Source organism: Bradysia coprophila, chromosome IV, assembly GCF_014529535.1.
Source record: "Bradysia coprophila strain Holo2 chromosome IV, BU_Bcop_v1, whole genome shotgun sequence".
NCBI lineage: Eukaryota > Metazoa > Arthropoda > Insecta > Diptera > Sciaridae > Bradysia > Bradysia coprophila.
This window is the reverse complement of record NC_050738.1, coordinates 9,127,463-9,152,474: the sequence shown is the minus strand read 5'-3', so window position 1 is coordinate 9,152,474 and position 25,012 is coordinate 9,127,463. Positions and strand designations below refer to the sequence as shown.

Genomic DNA, 25,012 nt, shown 5'->3' with positions numbered 1-25,012 from the left:
AAACGTAACTGCCAATTCTCTATTTGGCCCTAGTTGTAGTCCTCAGTATGTCGTTATATTCTGAGTGTAACTTAAACGAAAGCCTTTGCTAAGCATGAGTCAATAAGGATATTGTGTGGATTTGGTGAACTGTTGCCAAAATGGAGGTCTTTTGGAAATGAAGTCGTTAATCATCTACGATCTGTCGACAACTGAATATGAGATAAACTTTATCTAGCAAACTGGGACGACAGACAGTAATCATTAAAGAAATAGTAATATCCACGTAATGGCATAAAATACTCTGTCTGCATGTTAACTTACTTACCTAAAAACTGGCATGAAATTCTCGATATTACATCTTCATTCCGGGAACGTGACTCAAGCTCCTCTAATATTTTAATCTTTGCTAAATCATTAGCACAAACTTTAGCTCTTACCCCAGTTCTCATTTGCAGCGAAACTTTCAATTCCTAACTGAGTGCAACTATTTATGCACACACAAGTAATTAAATTTAAATGAACAAAATGCTCTGCTGACAAGGTTCCTTTTTTAGTGTGTCCTGCATGCACATTCATATAGTTAATACAATTCATTGTCCAAACAATAAATTTCACGTTTGTTAATTTATTACCTACCTCCGTTCCCATTTATTAAAGCAAGATGAAAGAAAAGCTTTAATTCACCCCACACTTGCCAATTGTACATATACACACATATCCTAGGCACCACCGTGCACTGCACATTAGTTCCTACGTTACATAATAAAAGCCACACAGTGTCATTTCAGATTAAATTCCGTTTCCGAAGAACGATAACAAACAGTGAAAAGTTTTAATGTTCAAATAGGTTACAGCTCAGCATCAAGTCATTTTTTATTCGCTTTAGTCGGTTTGAAGCTGACAAGTATGCCGTTTTTAGTGGTTGGTATCTGAATTCCTAGCTGGACAATAAAGAAAGGATTTGAGTGCGAAAATTTGTCGCACCAAACCTATAACATTTATAATAATAATAGGTAATATATCTGTCTGCCATAACACCAATAAAATCTGTTCGCAACTTTAAGAATATTAATTGTTCAACTCTCATGTGGATGGTCTGGACTTTTAATTTATTCAAACACTCCTATTCAACATAACTAAATGCCTTCAGCTTTGAAACGATATTCAACGATAAAAGCGAGAGCTTTACACTAACTGGGTTAGATGAATGATGCGAAAATGTGTTTTTTACTACCAGCATCGCGCGCTCTCTATATATATACATAAATCTATATGTTCAAACCGACCGACCATGGAAAATCAAAGTGTTTTGAGAAATTGTTTGCAGACATTTAAGTGATAAATTGTTTTTGGTCGTCGTTCGTAAGATGAGGAAAACAGAAGGGACTGTCAATAATAAAGCAATGAGTGTATACATAACATATACACAACCGAACGGATACACATAATAATTCAAGTGAAAAATTTTCTATTCAATGAGATCTATTAAAAAGTTATAAATTATTGTCTAGGGCTTAGCACTTTATGGGCTGTTTATTTATGGATGGTGAAAATATTGTACATGTACGCTGGACGTTGATAGAGTGTTTCCAATCTAATTAATTGTATTATACACCAATATGTAACATGCAATACACACCATCTACTCTCGTCCGGGGAATGTGCGATGCGGGTGAATGTGTGAATTATTTGACGAAATTTCAATTGAATGTGTAAGTACTTTTTATGGGCAAATGTGATTTAGAATTTAAATTGATGTTAAATGTTAGTTAATGAACAACACGGACATGTTTCCATAGATTTGAAAAGTAATGGAACATGCGTCAAAAATCACTTTAAGTGCAAATAGTGACGCAAGTCCATTCCTTTACTTTTCAGGCAACCCTCCAGATTAATTTATCTTCTTTAATATCGAGACTAAAATCCAGACTATCTAAAGTAACAGTAGGCTACGTAAGATGTTTATTTTGACAAACCAATAGGTATGCTATTTTACTTTTTCAGCTAGCTCTGGGGAAATGAAGATTACCACACATGTCATCAGGTAATGAATCATTCCCCGGGGTCGCAGCAAGTATATACTTCTCGATTTGGCCATCGTATAAGGTACAACTTTTAAACTACTATTTTACTACCTCCCCCTTGCGAAAGTTAACCATTATATACCAATTTGCCCCCTGCGAAAATGACCCATTACATGTGGACTATTTTCGGTTAATTTTTTTATATTTTCCTATGTGGAAATCAACTGTCGCATGGGGCCGGTAGTCAACCAGACTATATTGGATGCTGTCATGTAATTTATTACTTCAAAATCAATTTTGTGATACTCGCAAATCACTCATGTGTTTTTGAGCAATTGTTTCGACCACTGTTTTTCGATAATTGTCGCCTTCGACTCGGATATGCAAAAACCTACACTTGTGAGTTTGCGAGTATCTGAAAATTGTTGACTCATGTAATGAACTTCTTTCGCAGCATCCAATCTATTATTATTGGCGAATGTGTAATCGCAGCCTCCCATACAGTTATGATGGAAAGTTTTCGTGTGGGATTTGCTACACGTTCTTTGTTCTGCCGTGTGTATAATACATAGAAATATAAAATGCTAGGTATGTGCAATATAAATTTCAATTAGAACAAATTCTGTCAATTTAACGATGTTATGTGTAACATGTTCAATGTTCGACATGCAGTTTTGGATTCAATTTGAAAATGGATTTTTGTTCAAATACTTAGCTACTTTTAAGTCCGTTTTTAGTGATTTACGAAGCAAGATTATGTCGTTTGTGATCGACAATAAAATGTAATAATTTCTTTATTTTATCTCAGCTTCTTCACTACCAGCAACAATTTAATTGGGCTTGAAGACACTAAAGATGACTTAAAGCCCTATGATAATTTAACGGCTTTATTACAAAATCTCTAGTCGCCTCCTCGGACTTTGGATCAATAAAATACACATTCAAAAAACTGGACTTTTTAGCTTTTCATACTTAGTTTATGAGTTTATCAATTTTTTATTTATGACAGTAAAACGAATCTTTATGGCTGCGATTAAACTCTGTATCATTCGAACCTGACCCGACCACGTCTCTGAATCCTAAAGTGATAAAAAATGTGTTCACTGATTACTCGAATAAAAGTAAACTGCTGTGGAGCTTGACAAAAATATTGCATGATTTGTCGGTATACCCGAAACTTTTTTTTATTCTCCAATATTTAAGCGAGGCACCTTCCTTGTCTTTGATATCGATCAAACCCTTCATTTATTTATTTTTCCTTTGATTCAGTATAGCATGCATATCGTTTAAAGGTTAGAATTTAAAAAATTTGTAAACATTAATCACATCATCATCAATGGGATATGCCATGCCGGGTAGACAATCTATAAAAGCGAACAAACAGAAGAAAAAAGAGGATGTATATAATAACAAAAAAGGAACATGCTTTTCTTTTTCAGTTGGAAAATTTCATTAAATGTAGCTGGCAGAGAGTTAATGGAATACCATGCTGAAAATGCACTTACCTTAAAGGTGAAATTTTATTCACTTAAGCCGTATGCTGTTGTGTGTTTCTGAGCTTCGGAGCTTTTAGTAGATTGAAATTTATTTTATTTTATTTATGGCAGGAAAAAGTTTTTTTTTTGTAAAAAAAAAAGAAAAAGAAAAACTTCACAAAAATATTGCTTGTTATACTGCTGATGATGGTGAAAAGTAGGTTATTCTACTCAGCAAGAAGTAGTGTCTGCATAGATTATTTGTATTTTAAGAAACAGTAAGTTTTTGTTTACTGTAGCCGAGATGTCGGAAAAAAAAGTTTTTAAAAAAATACAAGGCGGGTAAGTTCTGGAGGCAATAAGCTGTCTCTTTCTTGCTGAAAGCATTTTACACGCCAGCTTACAATGACCATTTTTTACTCTCGTTTTCTCTGTAGTTATCCTTTTTTTTAATATTGAGAAACAATTAGTTTATCCTTTTACTGATTGCAAGAAATCACGATTTCACTTTTCAAGTCTGATACTTTTTGATTGAGTATTTTCAACAGATTGCATTCAAAATCTGTTACTTCATTAGTTTTAACATTATACTACTATAAAATATCACATTAGACATGTATTGTGTTCAACTTAAGCGTTGCTATTGAGTCGATTACAGATGATTTCCACTACATAAATGGTTGACTGCTCGAAGTTTTCTGTTTTGTGCAGGGTCAAATATTTCAAAAATTCGATTTTCCATTTTACATTTTTCAAATTCAACAAGGTATTAAAGTATTTATGTTTAAACCTCGCGTACTGAAGTTCTAGAACTTCAAACAGGCAACATTAGATACAAAATGAAAGAAACCAGTTGAATCTCGTCAATGTTTGGGATACAAACGAGACAGCAATCATGATTGAAACGTGTCGAAAGCTTCGAAATGTGTGAACGAGTATGTTCTAATGACATTTCAAGAAGCTTCACTTGAAAAGTTAACGAAAGTATTAACGGCGAAAAAGCAAGGGAAATTCGTTGTGATGGTTTTTGGTGGGTTGTATTTTACTTTTGACGTTTCTTTCTTAACGCCTAACCTTATGTTGCATGCAGATTGGTCATTAAATCGTTTACAGCTAAACATCTTTTTTACAACATTTTTCCGTGTCGCACACATGATTTTTTTGTGTAGTATAATGAGGTTGCATATCTGAATGATTCCTCTGGTATGTGTACACTCACATGATAAATATTCTTACAAATTCCAACAAATCCTAAATTTATGAAATTTAAAAAAATTAATTCTCAAAAATCTTAAAAATTTCTATAAATTCTTCAAATTCTTAAGAATTTCAGAAAAAAAATCCGAATAATAAGGGGAGGCCCTGCATGTGTAAGATGAAACTATTACAATTGGTAAGAGTTAATAGCCTAATAATGTAGCTTTAAAATCGTATGTCAATATTTGAGATCGATATCCTCAGACAGTGTCATGGTAACCCATTTGTTTTTTTTTTATACAGAATTTTCCCTAGACAAAATCTACAAATCATGACATGTCATGACATTTTTGAAACCGCTTTCAGTACACTTCTTTGTTACTTCTTTTAATGGCCTAAAATTAAGCTTTTGATTTTTCATTTGAAATGAACAAAATTCAGCAAAAAATCGAATTACATGTTGAAGTAAGCGTAGGATGAACGTTGAAAAAGTCGTGTTTTGTTAACTGGTACCCACAATTGATTTCCACGAATGTAATTTCTGTTTTAATTTTGTAGAACTGGAAATTGAGTATCCGGATGAATAAATCCATTCTTTTTATTAGCGAAAAATTCGCAGACTTGAACAACAAAGAAAATAATTCCCATTTGAATTCATTAATGCACAGTCGGTTTGGGAGAAGAAAAAAAAAGTTCCATTAAAAAAATAACAAGAAACGGACCCGAACGTATATATCTTTCGTATACACAAATATTGCACAGCAAAAATAAAACATTTTTGTAGATAAAATATTTACATTTATTCATTTTTATGCTTTTAACTTTTTCCATAATTTCATAAATATTTATTTACATTTGCTTCATTAAATTTTAATTTTTAGAAAATATAGAAAATAATACAATTTTTTGGTTGGGGTAAATATTTTTTTCTCCTTTTCCTTTATCTTTATCATATCCCTTTTCAAATATTACAACTTACACGTGTAAAGTAATGTTTGTTTTTTTAAATGTAAACTCTTATTTAAGTAACAACATTTTTCCAGAATTATTTTCATTTTAATCTCAATTTTTATAATTTATTTATAAAATTTACACAATTATAAGATGCACAATGAGTATAACCTAAAAATTTAGTTTACAACGGTCCTTAATTTATTTATTATGCTAGTACGGTACTGTTAATAATATTCATTTCTTTTTTTTTTCTTTTAATATTTTATAGCGTCTCTTCTGTTGATTTTAGTGTAATACTTCAAGTTTCAGTAGATTTTACATTTCATTTTATTTATTCAAATAATAGAACACAATGGCTTAACAAATCAATGACTTTTCGAAATGGACTCTTACCAATATTTTCTGTCCCGAACAGATAAATATTTATTTACTGATTTATTTGTTTTTAGATCAGTAAACAGGTCTGTCAACCCAATACCATATCAATCTATATAAAGTTTTGCTTTTAAAACTTCATAACCTTTCACAAACATCAAACATAGCAGTGTAATTTTCGAATCTATTACTTCGTTTGGTCCAAATATTTTCTACAGTTTGATCTTTTACTTCAATATTTTCAACGGACATGTTGCTATATAAGATCACATCAGTCAGTACTTACTTTCATCGCCGTTTATGATAACAGATGACGTTTTGTAAAACTTTGGTACTCGGTAAGCCAATTGACTCATTTTATCTTTTAATTTACAAGCAAACTAAATTAAGGAATTTAAGGAATTTAATTCCCTTAAAATAGGTCCTAATAGCTAATACTAACCCGAATCTAGATTTGTGATAAACGGACATCGTTTACATTGATTCGTCCATTACTCCTATCTAGTTTATGCATTCTGTGTCGTAAACAATCTAATTACTTTCACTATTCGTCCAGGGAACAAAATGGCTTCGTTTATTATTAGCAAACCACTTCTCCATGTCTTCAATTTTACACGAGGATAACGTGCTATTCGGGAGCATATTTTACTTGTACAGTCAAAGGTTTAGTCTTCTGAAATGGCACAACATACCGACCCAAAAAAGATCTCTCCTACAGGCATTTTCGTATCTGTTTGTCGTAACAATAATTTAATAATAACTACAACAAACACCCTCAAGGGGTGAATTGTTTTCACGAAAAAAAAAACTCATTTTCCATTTTCGATTATTTGACATTTCCGTGTAGCGTTCCATTTACCGCATCATAAAAACAAAATTTTAAAATCCATTTGCAATCAAAATACAACGAAATAAAATCAAACAAATACTTTTTTTATATTATTCTTTTTGTCAATAATTTGAAGCCCATTATGATGAACTGACAACAACAACAGCCGAAAAAGAAGATAAATAAAATGACAATAACCAATAATAGAACGAAAAATGGATACTCTCACCCCTCCAAAAAAAGCAGCGAAATTAGAACAAAAAAAAAAAAAATTGCCATCGGAATCAGATAATAAAATTTCTCGACGTAAATAAAATGCGTGTGTTGACGTTGGAAATTTCGTTTTCATTTTTTTCAGTTCCGAAAAAAAATATTCAATTGTGATTCGAGTGGGTTTTCCTAGTTATTTTCGTACATACAATATACTGCACATACAGCAGTCGAAATTTTTACTTAATTATTCAACCAATTTGTATGCTTGTCGTTGACAATATTGAATAAAAATTTTGCGTTTTCCAGCCTCGAAATCTGTTTTTGTTGTCTGTGTTTACTTGTGTTAGAACACCCCTTTGAAGTTCAATAGTTTATTTATTGGCGCCAGAATTTTCATGAATTTTTCCAATCAAACTTTTCTGTTAATTTTTTTTCCCGCTAAATAAAATATGGATTTGTATTGCAGACTGTAACATGCAAAAGTTTGTAGTAAGTATTTGACAGAAACCCACGTATATTCCACCGTATCAATGAACTGTGTTTCATATTTTATTTGTGTTGCACGTCAATTCAGAATTTGTTATTGGCAATTTATGAATAATCAAACAACTCCAAAATATTTTTAAATTAACAAAGGTTATAACAGAAACAAATCGATTATACGAAGGGTGAGAGATTATGCGGTGCTAGGTAGAGAATCGTTCAAATTGCTATAAAACGTAGCTGTATCACAAGATTTTCCAATTTATACAAAAATAGCTCACTAAGCAGTACCACCAGAAAGACTAATCGAAAATTAGACTGTGAGATGGTATTGATATAATAAGTCTTGGTGTGTGTTTTTTTCCCAAAGCGAGCGTAGCGAGCGAAAATATTAAATTTTACATAAATCCGATTTTATTTTTGGGAATTATTGGGGGATTTATGAGATCCAAATCCAAATAATTCTATTAATTCCACATGCGTTACCACGTGATTACAAAATTACGAAACGTACGCACCAATGTACCCGAATTTTTCTTTCAAAGAGACTTCGATATGCGAATTTTTGCAAGTCATCGAAGTTGTATGGTAATTGCTAATATCGATTTTAATGCTCTGGAATCCAGACCTTGAATATCGACTTATATATATTTTAGCTTGTTACTTATTTTCATATTAATATGTGATAGATTCATCACTTTTTAAAACGAAGAAGGAAATAATTGAGATCATTGCATTAGCCTTTGAGTACTGGTACAAACGGTAGTGTTTGTCACTAAAAAAATTTATCGATTACTTCCACGTGTGTTCGTGTGACCATTACACCCACTGCATCCCGTAATCCCGTATATGCAATGTTTGATTTTTATGATCAGTTGGTAAAAATGCGGACATGTAAGTTTGGTAGACCTTAGGTGTATAACTAAATTATAAAACAGATTATCCCGAATTCTCTCGCTTTGCTCTATCTTTTGGTTATGTTCACAAATGTCCAGAAAATGTTTAGAAAGAAAAAGGAACTTGAGGGTTGAAGAACCTTTTTCTGATTATTTTTTCATAGAGAAGATAATGGTGAATAATAAGGAAATACGAATGTGTGTGCGGATGACAATAATTTACATTGAGTTGGGGACTCAAGCCTAAAAAATTAAAAAAAAAGAAAACCAAAAAGAACCGTAGAGTACGAGAGAAAAAAGAACCCATCCGACAAGTGGGATATCCCTTTGTAAAATCCATAGCTGAGTTCTTTTCCAGAATACAATGGAAAATAAAAACGAGTAGCACGATATGTGTTCGAAAATTACCGTCGAATGACAATGAAAACATTTCGTTGTTTGAGTTTTCGCTTCTGCTGGATCGTACAAGACATACACTGCATAACGAGAACCTCTTTGTATTGATTTTCGTACACTTTATCAATAATTTCATTTCGAGAAAGCGTCTTTACAAATATTTCATGTGGCATATAATACCAGTCAACGACATAAAAAAAGGATTGTGACATATAATAGAAATTTTATTCGTTTTTATATTCGAGGCTCATATCCAAAGATATGGCATTGTTTGCAATATCTTTTATCCGCCCATCCGACTTTCCCATAAATAATAATATAAACCAAACAATCAATGGAAAATTCAATGTTCGTTATGCTTTTATCTGGGGTTACACCAGCAATACGTAGCTGGAAATAAACTTTGAGCATATGGTAGGTAGATGTACATATATACGGTGTGGTGAGGAGAAGTGTTTCGGATCATTTACAATGTTGTATATTTTCTCCTGGCAAATGTTGTGAAGACTTTTTTTTTCTCGTCTTCGTTTTTCCTTAGTACTATCTTCTTCTACACAAGAGATATACACGGTGTGTGTATGTTTATAGACATGCGATTTGAGATTTCAAGGATATATTGAAGGATGATTTATATTGTTGATTTTACCTTTGAAACATTTTCGGCGAGAGAGTGGAAAAAAAAATAACGAAAGCGAATTCAATAACTTTTTTATGTTATGCGTTGATGTTACTGTTATTAATACTTTCTTCACAATATACACGCATCATATGCGTGTGTAAGCCGTAAGCTTATATACTTCATCCGCTTTTAAATGAATGTACAAATGCCTAAGCGAACTGTTGCTCTTGTTGAAGGAAAAATATGTGTAAAAAATATCAAAATAAATAAGCGAAAATGTTAGGAAATTATAGGTCCTGTTTGTCGCTGGGGCTTGCGAAATTTGTGCAGTATTTTCTGCGTAGCATTTAAAAAATGAAAAAACAAGGGCAGATTCCGCCAGTAACGGTCTGTTGCGTTACAATTTTTAAGACTGAAAACTCTAGTTTCAAGAAAAAATCGTAGTTTCAGGCATTAGACTGATCCTTCCTCTATTGCCTCAAAGTGTTAAAAATTTAATCTGAGGTAACAGGTCATACAAAACTATTGCAATTGGCGGAGGTCTGCATTTTCAAACCCATATTCTACGGCGATCTCCGCTATAAAAATTTTTTCTCCGTCAATAACGGATTTGTTCCATAGTTTTTCACGCTCTATCGTCTCCAGCAAGTTTTATTCGTTTACTATAGAAACTCAGGCGTCCGCTGATAGACGATTTTACAGATTTTGAAAATTTACCATCAGCGAACCGCCGAGTTATGTGGGAGGACATCCAAAACTTTCGGGGGTGGAAAAAGCCTAAAGTTCCAATTCAAAAAAATATGCCAAAATATACGTTATTCCGATACAGACATGTTTTTCTCAAGAAAATTGACTTTGAAACTTTCGAGTATAATTGATTTTACGATGTAATTCAGATCCGATTATGAAATTATGTAAAATAAGATAAATTTTCAAGTGTACCAACCTGGTGATTAGTCAAAAATTGAACTCAAAATCGAATATTGGTCTTAAAGTACCTTGTTTTCTATTCCGTATCATAGGCGCCGATTTTGGGTTTGCTCCTCATGGGGGGCAAGATTATTTTTCTCAATTCCACCTAACGAAAGCCTATGCTTGTTGATTTACTCCTCGAAATTTCATAGAGGCTGTGTCCTCCATACATTTTCTAATGATGTAATACTAACTCTCTCACCATCAATATACTCGACGCCACTATTCCTTATGATTGTTGCGATGTACGGAAATTTCACCGTAAATCCTTTTTGATAACTTTAACATTACCGTGGCGCCTAAAGCACCATCATAACGACTTATCGAAAACTCCTCTAGAAGACCTTTCTACAATGTAGAATCTGCAACGACACTTCTACGTTGATGATTATATCAATGGAAACCTTTACACGTTACAGTGTTACATTACATCGATGAACATCATAATGGTGAGTTGTGTGGCATCGCGCCATATCGCCCTCAGGCAAAATTGATTATCTGGACCAACAATTCAAAAAACAGGAACTTTTTAGTCTACATTTCTGTTCGATATTTTTGTAGGACTTCATAGAACTTTCGATTTTCGATTCACGTCGATGTCAATTATAGATGGGTGGTCAGCCCCTGTGTATTTACAGTATGATACAAAAGTCAGATTTTAGCTTTTCCCTATTTTTCAGTATATTGACTTTCTTGTCGTTCCTGTACCGATGTGATTGTTGCCACGGATTTCGATTAAAGGGTGTAACGTCATGACCCAGTCTCAATTAACCGCCTTCTTCATCTAACTAGCTCGAACCAGTCAATGCCAACGAAAGCATTAAATCATGTTGTAAAATCAATTAGAAGGGAACATCATTCGATTGGTTAATAAATTATCCAACAAATGGAAACCATAAGATTGCCTTCAAAGCGATATGAACTGGTGTTTGTATTTGAATTGTAATATTGTAATTGTTTGCATATCGTTATACAACTAATTAATTTACAGAGTAATAAGTAATTCTTAATTAAACGAAAACACGTAATAATATCATCATGAATTCGTAAACGCGAGATCCGTATATATATGCGATATTATGATAAATACAGCAGTCACACACCCGCTCCCAGTACACAACAATGATGCGAGATGTGTGTAAATAATTGATGCATATAATGTTTGTTAGCTTTGATTTACAAATAAATAAATGTTTTTTGAACAGTTTAGCATATGAGGTAAACCGTCTAGCATGTAAATGTAAATAATACATGTGAGGCTATCAGTGGTACAACACCCGAATTGTCAATATGCTAAATTGCAATATTTATGATGTTTAATTAATGAGATGTTACATCTTCGGTACATCATTATTTGGATGTAAAGTGTAACAGATCAGTTTATCAGTCGGTCTATCGTTCGTTTTGAGAAATATACTAAGACGAAAAACCACAAATTAATCTTTAAATTACCAGATGTTTAGACCTTCATCTTTTACGATAAATTTGTTGCTTATGTTGTTAGCAGCTTGAATTACATTAGCCGAGACATTGTTCGATTAAAAGTAGTTTATTTCAACAGTTTTACAATCCATTTGCTTTATAGACAGACGGTAACAAGAGCAGGCAATACCTCATCGACTGCTTTTGTCGTCATTGCCTCGTTCAAGAGAAGCATGACGTCATCCCCTAAACTTATCAATTTGACTGACTTAAACCATCTGTAATCGACAACAACGACATAAGTAACCAATAAATACTACCAAACGTCGTCCTATATAGAAAAACTTATGTCAAAACAAATGAAGTAAAAGATTTAATTTCAATCTTAGATCAAATTAAGTACCAGATTCGATAACTATTCTAAAGGTAATGCTTGTCGTATGTGAAAGGTCAAAGGCTTAGACTAGGCCAGCCGTCCATAAAACCTGTAAATATTTATCGCAAACACTGTATCCATTTAACGAATTTGTCACTGATAAATTACACCTAAGTCCTTAATATTCCATAAACATATTTATGACACATTAACATATATAGAACATCTATTAAAATTAGACCATGATTAGGTGTAACGGATTTTGTTTATTTAAAATGTATGTTTTGTTGGTTGTTTGTTTGTAATTAATCAATAGTCGGAGGGCATCCTCATAACAGTTCAGTATAAATCTTGGCAATCGATCGCATTTACAATTTTATAAATAAGGGAAAAAGCACGTCCGCATTAAACGATGAAAGTGCATGAAAAACGTGTGGTTTTGATTATACAATTATTCACGGAACAAGTAAAGAAAACTATTTACATAACAAGGTATGAAACGTCACAAAGTTGGGAAATGTTGTAAAGTTAAGTGTTCATCCAATGCCCTCTCTAGCAAACAAATTTCGTTTTGACGCTGTCAAAATACCTCCTTATTTCTTTGTTTGCAGAAACACACAGTTGACTAATTTCCAATTGCACATGTAAAATGCAAAGGCTACGGTATTGCCACCTTTATAAATTTAGTTAGGCTGCTAGCTTGGTTACAATGCAAAGTTGAGATCAGCGATCACATAATGATGTTCCTTTTCCTTCCAAGAGTAGAATATGCGATCGAATATGACGGATTTTATTTTTGGAATTAAATGCTTTAAAATGCCATACAGTTAAACCCAACCAAATTTGTGATTGGATTTAATTTGCGACAAATTTGGGGTTAAAAATATTATACAAAATTTTTAAATTTAATTTTAGGAATTTTAACGAATTTTGTTTGGATTTTTTGGAATTTCTTTTCCAAAAATAAACTACGAGTTGAGCATGCGCCCTATGTGACCTTAATATATTAAAGAAATGAAATATTGAGATGGTTCGTTTTCAGTTCTAGTTGCGGAAGTACTTAATGTTCCATGTCAATGTTCTGTGACGCCATGCGATGATTTACACTTAAGATTTTGGCATTTTTTTTTTTTTTGATTGATCTTATTTGGAGACAAATTCTTAAAAGCGATGAACGTTTTCTATTTTCCATTTTTCTCCAACTGAACGTATGTATATATGTATAATGTAGCAGCATCAACCAACATGTTGCAGTACGCCTTGCTCTGACTACTATTTTGAAATAATAACTAAATCGCATTCATTTGTTGTTTTAGTATATGGAATTAATTACTTGATTTTATGAGTATGGTACGTGTGTTGTTAATGGTTCATAATTTACAAAACGTGTATCATGTAATTAAATCTATCTAAAATTTATTATCCTAAAATTTTGTTCCTTTCAAATACAATTTCGAAAGTTGGAAGTGATTCAAATTCTTGTTAAAGTTTAACCTTTACAGCATAGGAGTATATGATCATCGTTATTATGAACCAAGTGGCAATCGTTTATCTCGCGACTACATGACTTTACGCGTTAATGGATATCATTTTCTTTTCGGGCCATTAGCACATACATGGAATGATTCACTTCTGGTAATGACTTTGCGAAATAACGTTATGAAGACACCGTTCCCGAAAACTTACAGTTTGAGTAGGCAAACTATGCACATTAGGTATAGCTTACGTTTAACGAAAATCGACGTTCCCACGAAGGTGCTTTAAATGTTTTGTATGCTTTAAAATGGTTCGACAGAAATTATTTCGATGTCTCGTATTTCAGTGAATTCTGAGAAACAACTGACCTGTTTTCGGTTCAGACATAATCACACTTTTTGCTCGTGTGTTATTGTCGTCTGCCTAGTTGATAGGATTTTCCAAGAAAAATACCTTTTGCAGAAAAAAAAACTGCGAAGGGAGTGATGAAACAAAATTAAATGAAATTTATACAGATAGTGAAAGCCCATTCAACTACCCAAAATTATTTTGTCGTCTAAAAAAACTTCTTGAATATGTTTTGTGTGTTCGTTCAATATATCTGTCTCTACAGCGACTGTGTAGACCGTACGCATTAATATGTGATGAATTGGATTGCTAGAATAAACCCTGTTCTGAAATTCAAACGATTCATATTTCACGTCCGTTCAGGAACATTCCAATTCGGGTCATACAATATTAACTGAATCGTCTTATGGAGACGCAGGCAATAGACCGAATTTAGTATGATTTGAAGTCAAATAGCTGTCAGTTGCAGATATCAGTGCTGCAGTAGTGGACGTATGACGTGTTCCAGGTTAGATATCCGAATAGGCAAACTTTAGGTTGACTTGTCAGGTAAATTATTGATTGAGTTCATTTTCAAGAATTTTAAGTATGAAACGTGAAATCTTTTAAGTTTGTTTTTCTTGGTAAAAGATGCACTCAATCATGTCTATCAATGAAATGCCTATGGTAGATCACAGTGAAATGGCTGCTCGGACATTCTGGAATTATAGGAAAACGAGAGAGCCTAGCCATAAACAGTAGTAGCTCATAATTCGTTGAACCAAAACCCACTATGGAGAAATATGCAGTAACTGCGAAAAAAGAGGTGAATGATCAAGATATAAATTGTCAATAGCCCGGAATATGGCCTAGAATCGAAGAAATCAAGATATTTTGTATTACAATTCCACCTTAAAAGTGGAATAAATGAAAAAAAAATCAATCTTTTGCTTTATGGGAAGTTGAAAAGAAATCCTTAAAAGTACTTGTTTGATATCATCTATTGGTCTGTTCCACACTTCCGAAGCCAACCAATAAATCAAAGAAAATCAAACCCAATGTTCCTTCCGGGAAACAGGCTTGGAAAGTCGTAGTTCAGGTCCGAAAAATGTCAAAAACTTATCCGGAAAGTCATAAAGTCATCTAAAAAGTCAAGAAAAATCACGAAAAGTCACGTCACGCTAATACCGGAAAGATCCGTAAATACACGAAACATCCCGGAAAGTAACGAAAAGTCACTAAAATAACAAAAATTTTCAAAAATTCACTGAAAGGTATCGTGAAGTGAAGTCACGGAAAGTCCCGAAAAGTTAAGAAAAAGTCACGAAGTTATGAAAATTCTTTGATATCCGGAAAATCACGGATCTATTCGAAAAATCACGATAGTGAATAAAGTTTGGAAAGTCAAAGTCCTGGTCGCCGTTTTTCGAGGTAGGCTTCCACTCCGTTCCCTTAACAAAAAATGAAACAATCATCGTCACTCGATAAAAATTCACTTGGGTCGCTCTAGAGCAAAAATCCAGCACCACCGATAATTACGATTCATTTTATGTTTCTTAATTTTCCGTTATTCATGACGCAACCACCCATTCATGACGATTGCCACTCTCAAAATTAAAGAAAATTTAAATTTTCTTTACGCAAACATTACTCTCGCCATAAAATCCGCATTTTTCAGAAGCCATGACGAAAGAAAAAGATATTTAAAAGAAAAATATAATTTCGCCGAATGTTATAATACCGTTGATCAAACTCCCATCATCATTATACAATAAATTTTTTTTTTCCATGACCCCCATAGCCCAAAGTAATTGTTATAACGATTGAATAAATCTATGAATCTCAATGGATGAATTATAATTTTAATATATTTTTCTTTTCTTTCTTTTGCCGTTATTATGTGTATATATAGGTATTCCTTAGTGTCTATCTATATATAAACTTCATTTTCGTCATAAACATTTTTTTTTCTTCATTCATCTGTGTGTTATAGAGATATCATTCCAGTTATTATAAAAAGTATACGAATAATCGAACTAGCTACATAGATATATATCTATATATAATACGTCTTGTATGCGTTACCTTTTTTCTTCTTCTTCATTTCGTCCAATTTAATATTCCTTTATTTACCGACTTGGAGTTTATTCACCATTTCCATTCCTCAACGAATGTTATTTCTTCATTTTGTTTTAAATTTTATCTAATTTATTAGATGATTTTTTTTCGTGTATCTATCTTCCGTTGATTCTATTTGTTGTAAAAACACATACAGCAATTTCGTTCAATTCATTCTTGTTAAACTTTGTACACAGAAAACAGGATAAAAAAGAAATAAAGTAACTGAAAAACATAACACTCTCTAGTTTCATCTATTGATTCTGTTGAACATGCAAATTAGGTATAATAATGTTAGAACCCAAAGTGGCTGATATTTACATTTAAGTGAATTCGAATTCGATTTTCCATCCTCAACGGTGCTACGGTTGGCATGTTGCATAGCTGCTGGTTTTTCACCTGAAAATGTAATAAAATACAAAATGTAATGAATATAAAAGGTTTTGCCGTTGCTTAGACCGATATTATGTTTTATTTTTGCCAATTTTTTTTTTGCTCTCCTTTTTTTTACTCTCTGTGCACCATGGAGAAAAACGTGTTAAAAAAAATATTGTATACCACCTTTTCTATCCATTCATTTCATACACCCAGGGAGTTAAATTATCTGTTCCGTTTCTGAATGTAGCATTTTTGGCTTTTATTTCATTTGATATAGCAGTCGCAGCCCGAGCATCAGATATTTTGTTTTATTTCTTTTAGAAAAGTTTTGATATATGGATAAAAAGAGTAATGCAATCCATAAAGGATGTATCTCTATATATACGGTGAAAACTTGGTGTACATTTTGATGGGGTTCACTATAAGCAGACCAAGCATATAAATATATTCCTGCCGCGCTCTATGCTTTCGGATACCTTCATTTATTCAGAAAGTCATATAAATGCAACGGGAAATTTTGTGTATAAACGAATGGAGAAAACGTTCAATGTCAATAATGTATGGGTGGGAAAACGGAAGAAACTTATGTGCTCATGGTTAATAATGAAATTATGGGTAAAATTTGGAAGTTTATTGTTTGCATAAGCAATGAAAAGGAAAATTGATTTTCTTCAAAGTAGAACAGTTTTATGGGGCGCTGTTAAACTATTTATAACAAACTATCTTTTCGTATACCTGTATCTCATTATGGAAACTTTATGAGCTGCTTTGAAACTTTCGACAAATTAATAGCATACACAAACTTTCAGTAAGTTTGTGTCCACAAAATCTGACGAAGTTTCTTTCATTTACTTTTTCTGTACCGCACTTTACCAATAAAATTGTTAAAGTGAGGTACTTTACACATAAGTCCTGCAGTTGGTTACATTAAAGATTCCAAATTCTTCTTTAATCTATGATTTCGATCGGTTTAATAACGACTGAAGCGTTAGGATTCAATCACGACTCGCATCAAAAGTAGGGGATTATAACATAGACTTCATCGGATTTGGATACAAATCTCATTGTGTGTTGTCTTTACTAAGAATTTTGTGGTCACAGCAATAATTTTACATTCGATTCCGAATTAATTTCACATTACCCGCAGCAAGTTACACACGTAGACCCTTTGCATAAGCTGAATGGAAATTTACTGGTGTTGATTGGAGGATTGTAAAATGTTTATTTTACGTGGAAAGATTTGTGTGATTATTTTGTACCCTTTCATATTCAGCAAGAAATCATCATAACCATTAGTAGCACTATTGAGTCAACACATCAAGCATAGCAGCTCTACTTGACAACCGCCGTTCACAAAAACATTTTTAATTGTCCGGCGTATGTTTTTATGACATACTGTCCGAACTGACATGCTTGGTGTGTTGATAACGTCAAGCACCACAGCACCAATGGGAGCTTAGGTACTGCATACGGACTGAAAAAATTCAAGTTACGCCCCGATATTCATCTGTTAATTAATCTACTTGAGAAAGGAAAACTTGATGATTCCATGATATCATTAAAGTGCTACACTGTACTCCGAATTTTTCAATATTTTCCCATACCCACGTAGATAAAGATAAAGACATAAGAACCAACCGACGTTTTTTTCTTATGAAAGTGATGAAAACAACTTTCTTCCGGTTCATTCAATATTCATATCATTTGTCAGACAAATTTAATGTAACTGATCCCTTATCACATTTACATATTATGGTAATCATTAAGTATATCATCAGTCAATCGATAAACTTTTTCCTATAAATATGTTTTCGCTTGAAATAATGTCGAAATAATGTTACATTTATTCATAGCTAGTCCTCGGTCAAACGTCAGAAACCAATGAATAATAAGTACTAAGTACGTCTATTGATTCGTGGCTTCAAGGATTCTTAGACCATTCGCTTTACACATATCATTGTAAGACTTTATGGGTGTACGTACGTCTACATTTTACATTAGATGTCATGGCTTTTGAGGGTTCTTGAACAATTCACGTTATCTATCATGTATGATTAGGTAAATGTTTTAGTCATATGAATTATGATGGGAATCGTGCGTATCTACCTACACATTATTCGATCAATGAATGACCGAATTATTTCGATTGAAAATCGAAAATGGTGAAATTGAGTTCGAATATTGAAATTGAGTTTTCAACATCATTATAATTCCGTCAACTTCAAAAACGTAACATTTATTTATTTTGCAATTTTTTTTCCCCACAGAAAAATAACAATCTCTCTCTGTGTTGTGATTTGCATTGTTGAAACAATATTTCGATGTAAAACTTGTCTATACTTTCATGTTTTCATTTCAATATTCTAATGGAATTATTATTAAAACTTTTTTTTTCCCTGTATGCTGTTCCCAATGCTTTTCAACTGAGAGTGTAATATACACCACACTCTACTACCATCCACTTTACATTCGAATTTTCAGATGTTCATATTCAGATACAAAACACGAAATGAACTGTATGTGTAATGTACATACAATCGAGAGTTATGGATATACGTAGAGAATTGATTATTGATTTCGATAAAATTTTAATCCAGTTCTTGTTTATTGAAATTGGTTTTCACGTTGTTTGTTTAAATTTCATATCATAAATTGGTCGTTACTGGGTGATATTCATTCGAACTCATATTTATTTTCATTTCGTTCATGTAACAGCAGAGATTTTTTTTTGTATTATTTCGACATATATCTATGAAATATCCTCCTTGTATATTTGTTTTAGCATGCGAGTTGTAAATGCACATCAAATCTAAATAGATTTTGTCTAGAAAATGGAATGAAAAAATTCACATTCACGTCACAATGTGGCCTTTTGATTTGTTTACAATTTAGATTACTCCTTTCAAACAAAAATGTAAATGAAATTGTTTGTGAGTTTAAATCAACTAAAAGTTGAAAAAGCAGTTCATGTTTTGACTGAAGCATTCAAGAAGGAGAGAAAAAAAATGAAACAAAAGTTTTCATTGATTCACACAGAAAATTTAATTAGTAAATAATGACATAGCATCGACTAGACTAAACACGTCTTTTACGTACAAAAAATCCTTTGTAAAAATCACTGTTAGGTGCAAAAAGTCGCTTGAGGTACTAGAGAGGGAGCAAAAAAATTGTCTCGCACCTGATAATGTTTTCTGCAATGGTCTTTTAACTTTTATTAGAATAGTTGCTGAATAGTTTGTCGTATCAAATTTCAGTACAGCTTCCACATGGAGCAGATTATTTCCTGTAGAATGAATACATAGAGAGTCTCCACTGGAGACCGGCGCATAAAATTGAATTGGATATTGATGTGATTGCACATAATTTAATTAGTACCACACTGTCCAGGACCTAATATTGAAAATAATTTAACTAAATCTTCTCCAAATTTGTTGAATTTCTTAGTAAAATTTGGTGAAATTTGGTACAGAGTTCTAGGATACAGAGGGAAGCCACCTGCTTTCTAGATCTATTTAACGTTTAAGTGGAGACGAATTGTACGTGATTTACATATACGTTTTAACAAATGACTGTTTTGATTTCACGTAGTGTGTGCGACTCAGAATTCTAATTTTGTTAAGTCCCTTAAATTAGGTGGGCAATATAAACCGAAAGATATTTATGTTCCGTATGGAGAAAAATAAGGAATTTGCCTCATTTTCTCAACTTTTCGTCAATAATTAGCATCAAAAGTTACATAGTACTTTTTCAAGCAACACTCGCTTCACTCGTCCACGATGTAATGTGCATACAATTATTGTAAATGGGACAATCGTTGTTTGGTTCATTCTAATTTTTCATTTTAAAATTTAAATATAGCGTCAATTTGTTCATGGGGTCGTACCTAGGACTGAGGTCTTTTTTACCGTTAGAGAAGATTAGCGTGTGGAATCGAATACGTTAAATAGAGACTTTTAGTCCGTGGTTCGAATAATACCTGGGTCGAAAACACACCGTTTTGATATGTATACTATTTTCCAACCTGGAGTACCAAAGTCACATTCCGAACAAAACATAACAACAAAACTGAACAGCACATTGTAGCAGTGCAAAATAAATGCCGAAAGCAATCCGTATGAATGCCTAAAGAAGTCTGCTCCGTATGCATGCATTCACACAAATGTCGAAAAATAAGCAATTCATATGAATGCCGAAAGACATCCGTATGAATGGATTGTCACAAAACACTGAAAAAACTATATTCGCGTGCATACAACGACTTGACACACCTGGGAAATAATAAACATAGGATCGAAAATGACATAAGCGGGAATGAGAATTGAGAGTAGGGGAGAATGTTGCTCTTTTGGTACTAAATTTGGTGAGTGTATGTGACGTTTTTGGTACTTCAGGATGAAAAATATAATTTCGTCGTCTGCCTGAGGATATCCAAGAACATGAAAGTGTAATTGGAAGTATATGTCAGTAATGAGTTTTACAAGAGTGAGTGATGCGAACGTCTCGACAAAGGGAGAACCGGATTTATTGAATCTCCCTAATACATCATTTACATATTAACTGTAATTTACAATATTCAAAGGCAATCACACTATATTTCGTCGTAACAAATAAGCAATCTATTTATGAGAAAACAATTCAATTTCGCAATAATTTCAATCTAATGTTAGTATAAATTGTATTTGATGTCCAGATATATTCGAATGGTTGCAGCATTTCCGACTCTTAACTAGATTTCACACTCAAGTATTTGCATATTAAACTGAATGCACGATAGATACATACATCTGATATGGATAATTATTTTATACTGGTTGAGCCGACGACTATATTTTAATTAAATGCTGAGATGGTCTAACTGGAGGAGATAGAATATTTCGATTCAATTTTGCATGGAATTCGATAATAATATGCAATATATTTGGTAAGAATTAGTTCAATAATAGCAATTGACAGCTGAATACATATTTCGGGAAACCAAAAGTATGAACAATAATGTTGACATGCCAAGTGCCAAGCCCTTTTTTCATCCTCGAAATATTATTATTTTTCAATAACTGAATGTTGTTCTTTTACCAGCTTTATAAGTAGAAATCAGGAGAACAAAAAAATCTGTCCTGACTAATAGCTCATAAAGGTCAAAAACCAAATGTACAGAAAAGTTAAAAGGTAATATTTTGAACGCCAAATCATTGCATGTCGATGCAGCACCGCAACTGATGGGCAATGGGAGGTCACCGATTTAAAAAGAATTATTTTCTGATTGTGATCAGTTAGACTGCTCTTTTTGTCCGTCTTTTAAATTATTTACGCCATAAGTCCGCTGAAAAGAACCTTACCACTCAAAAGTCAGCTTTTGGCCTACACATTCGTAAAATCGATTTTTAACCGTGAAGCCATGATGACACATTTTTGGCCAAATAGAGAAAAATGTAGCAGACAATAGCATAAGTTCGATAAATTAGAACCGAGGTTAAAAATCGATTTTACGAATGTGTAGGCCAAAAGCTGACTTTTAAGTGGTAAGGTTCTTTAAATTTAAAATTGTTTAAGACAAATCAAACGCAGCGGTGTTTATGATCTATTCATGCTTAATAACCATTTCCTCTAGACGAGTGGCAAATTTGTTTCAATTTTTAAGTATTTTCTTCTTTTCATTTGATTTTCTTGAGAATTTCTGATTTTGCGAATTTTTAACAATTTTGAAGGATTTTCTAAGGATTTTCTTTTGACTTAAAGGATATTTGAATATTATGTACTCAGAAAACAATGTTACACGGAAAAAATAATATCATCCGTAGTGAATTATAATGGGATGAATAATTATACTTTGTTACGTTAATGCAAAAGATCATTTATAGCCATTACTTTAATATACAGACATGTAGTATTCACAGCCAAAATTAACATTATTGATTGGCAATAATTTCGTCTACTACCGAGAGTAGTGGTGCTACTTGTACTGTTTTGTACTACATGTAATACGCATTCACTGAAAATATTGCAATCTTTATCTGAGAAAAGTCTTCATGTTTGCTGTGAGGGACATGTACATCATTTGTCACAAATGATTTACTTAATTGAGAAAACCACTATCACATTAAGAACAGGAGTAGTCTATTGTAAAATTGTAATTTAAGTAAGCTATGAAATTCGGTTTGTATGTATAACAAGGCATTTTATGTGCTAGATCTTTCTTTTCACAAATTACTGCCGGTGAACAATCACGTAAATCTAATTTTAAAAAAATTGTGAAAATTTTCGATTTTTCTTGGTTAATTTGTGCTCTGTAATTGTGCGAACAATGGATTTTACATCAGTTTTTGGAAACTTTCTGCAGTATTTTCCAGGTAAGCTAAAAAAATGATTTTTTTTTCTCTATAAAAAAATATCGCAACAAAACCTTGTGTTTGGGTTTCATTTTTTCGATTTTTTTTCCCAACTGCCGAAATGCGGTAAAAAGCAAATAATTGTTATCGGTTTGGTAGCATCATATTTGTTTTATTAAAAAAAAAAGGAAATCGCTAATTATATATCAGCCTAATCCTTCTTTGGGTCTACCCAGCATTGAACTGGGGACCTCCTAGTCATCGACGTTAAACGTTTGTACTGGCCCGCCGAGGTGACTTATCAGTGTTGCTTATTAAATGATTTCTAGATATGTTCATTTGTTGGTTTTGTATATACCGATCACATTGCTTCAGAGAAATGATAAGTTGGTATGCCTGTGGCGAGATGGAAGGAATCTGAGGTTAAAAATTGTGTACGGTATGGGAGAGAATTACATACGAATTCTCTCAAGAGAGGTGCCAATTTTTTCGACATGCTCCTTCATGTTGTTTCTATCTCGCCACAGGCGTACCAACTTAACATTTCTCTGATTGCGTCGTATTGGTCGTATTGTCATTTTTTCAGAAAACGAAAACAGTCGAAACGTTTTTGACATAAGCATGTATAGATAAATTGTTTTTGTTTACAACTGAACAACATCGCAAAGATCTTTTTGTTTTCTTTGCCTATGATCAATTTAATGTTGCGTTTTTAGGTATTGAATACGCAGACTTCATCACACTAAAACCAGCTCACATAAAAGAGGCGATTCCGGAATTGGTTCCGCGCATTAAATTTGAAAATTTGTACAACAATTTTTTGGAATCTGTTCGTGAAAAAGGCCATGTTCTCGAAGCTAATGACATCTCTAAAATCGTTGAACATGTTTGCGCGGACTTGAACGAACAGAAATCAATGTTAAACTATGAAAGTGGCATAGTTAACATTTTTGATGACGAGTCTTTTCATGTTGGCAAACAGTCTGAGTCCGTTGACAATTTTAAAATGATATCGTGCTCTGATATTGCCATTGATACCACGAAAAATGTTCAGTCTACAATCAAGACGGTGCAGGTAGAACCTTGTCAGCATCCATTATTATGCAATTTAAAATTATCACTCAAATCACTTTTAGGATATCGTTGATATTCCCAACATCAAGCTGAAAATTATAATAACAAAACACATAAACCACAACAAGCCGCTTGACGACTTTGAGCGAACCGTTATAAGTAAGGCTGTGATACATCATTTGCTTGTTAAAGAGTTTTATCGCGTGTAAGGATTTCTTTATTTTTTTACTTTTTTGAAATTGAAATAGATATATATTAGAAGAGATTTAGATTAGAATCATATTCATAGAGCTTAGTATAGTTATCCGGACAGGCTGAAAAAGAAGAAGTATAGTTATCTGCAAGTTAAATAGTTTTGAATGATTGACATGTAGCGCTGCCGCGCTTCTAGGACAAAATTGTGTTGGAATGAATTAAATGCGCTAAAAAAACTAAATTCAAGAAGTATCGCATCGCTCGCATGCTCCTTAAATTCTCTAAAAATAATTTATTTTTCCTTGCTCTGACAAGCGTTCTCGTAATCTTATTTTTTAGTATAAAGAAAGACGAATTCATCTATCTCGCCAAACTCATTGTGCAGTTGTTTGCCAGCGAATTACCAGGAACGTACTACATACCTGCTGTAAAAAGTCAACCTGCGCAAGGAAAGCTATTTAGTGCATACCAGAATTACAAGGCGGAGCTCCGAGAAGCCGCACTAATTACGAAGCGATCAAAAGCGTTGACCACACCCGGTAAATTTAAAGAAATGATTGTCTTAAGGAACGCTTTAACACGAAAATTATGTTTAGACGAAAAGCCCAATCAATTGACCGAGAAATCCGAGGCGTTCAAAGTGCTTTTGGAGGAAACCGAAGATTTCGAAGTGATCGTTCAATCATGGAAGATTTGCTATGAAGAGAGGCAACAATTGCTAGCTGAACTATCGGTATTCGAGTACATCAGAAAATTTCCGGCGTTCCGGTTGGACCAGGGTTATGAACTGGTTAGTATTTGTTTTTAGAATGACAATCCAAGCCTTCGCATTTTTGGAAAGTTTTTGGAAACTGAGGTTTTTAAATTTCAAATTTGGGAAGCTTGGGGTTATTGAAAGTGCCTAT

General features: G+C 33.0%; 1 protein-coding gene across 1 annotated transcript in view; it reads right to left on the bottom strand.

The window, feature by feature from the left end:
• Window positions 1-10,112: 10,112 nt before the first annotated feature.
• The window catches only part of LOC119066962, a 135,419-nt gene continuing 120,519 nt past the window's right edge, over window positions 10,113-25,012 (bottom strand). Inside the window, exon 7 of the mRNA XM_037169694.1 lies at window positions 10,113-16,533. Within this exon, the coding sequence (XP_037025589.1) occupies window positions 16,385-16,533 (149 nt within the window). The 3' untranslated portion in view covers window positions 10,113-16,384. The remainder of the gene's footprint in view (window positions 16,534-25,012) is intronic.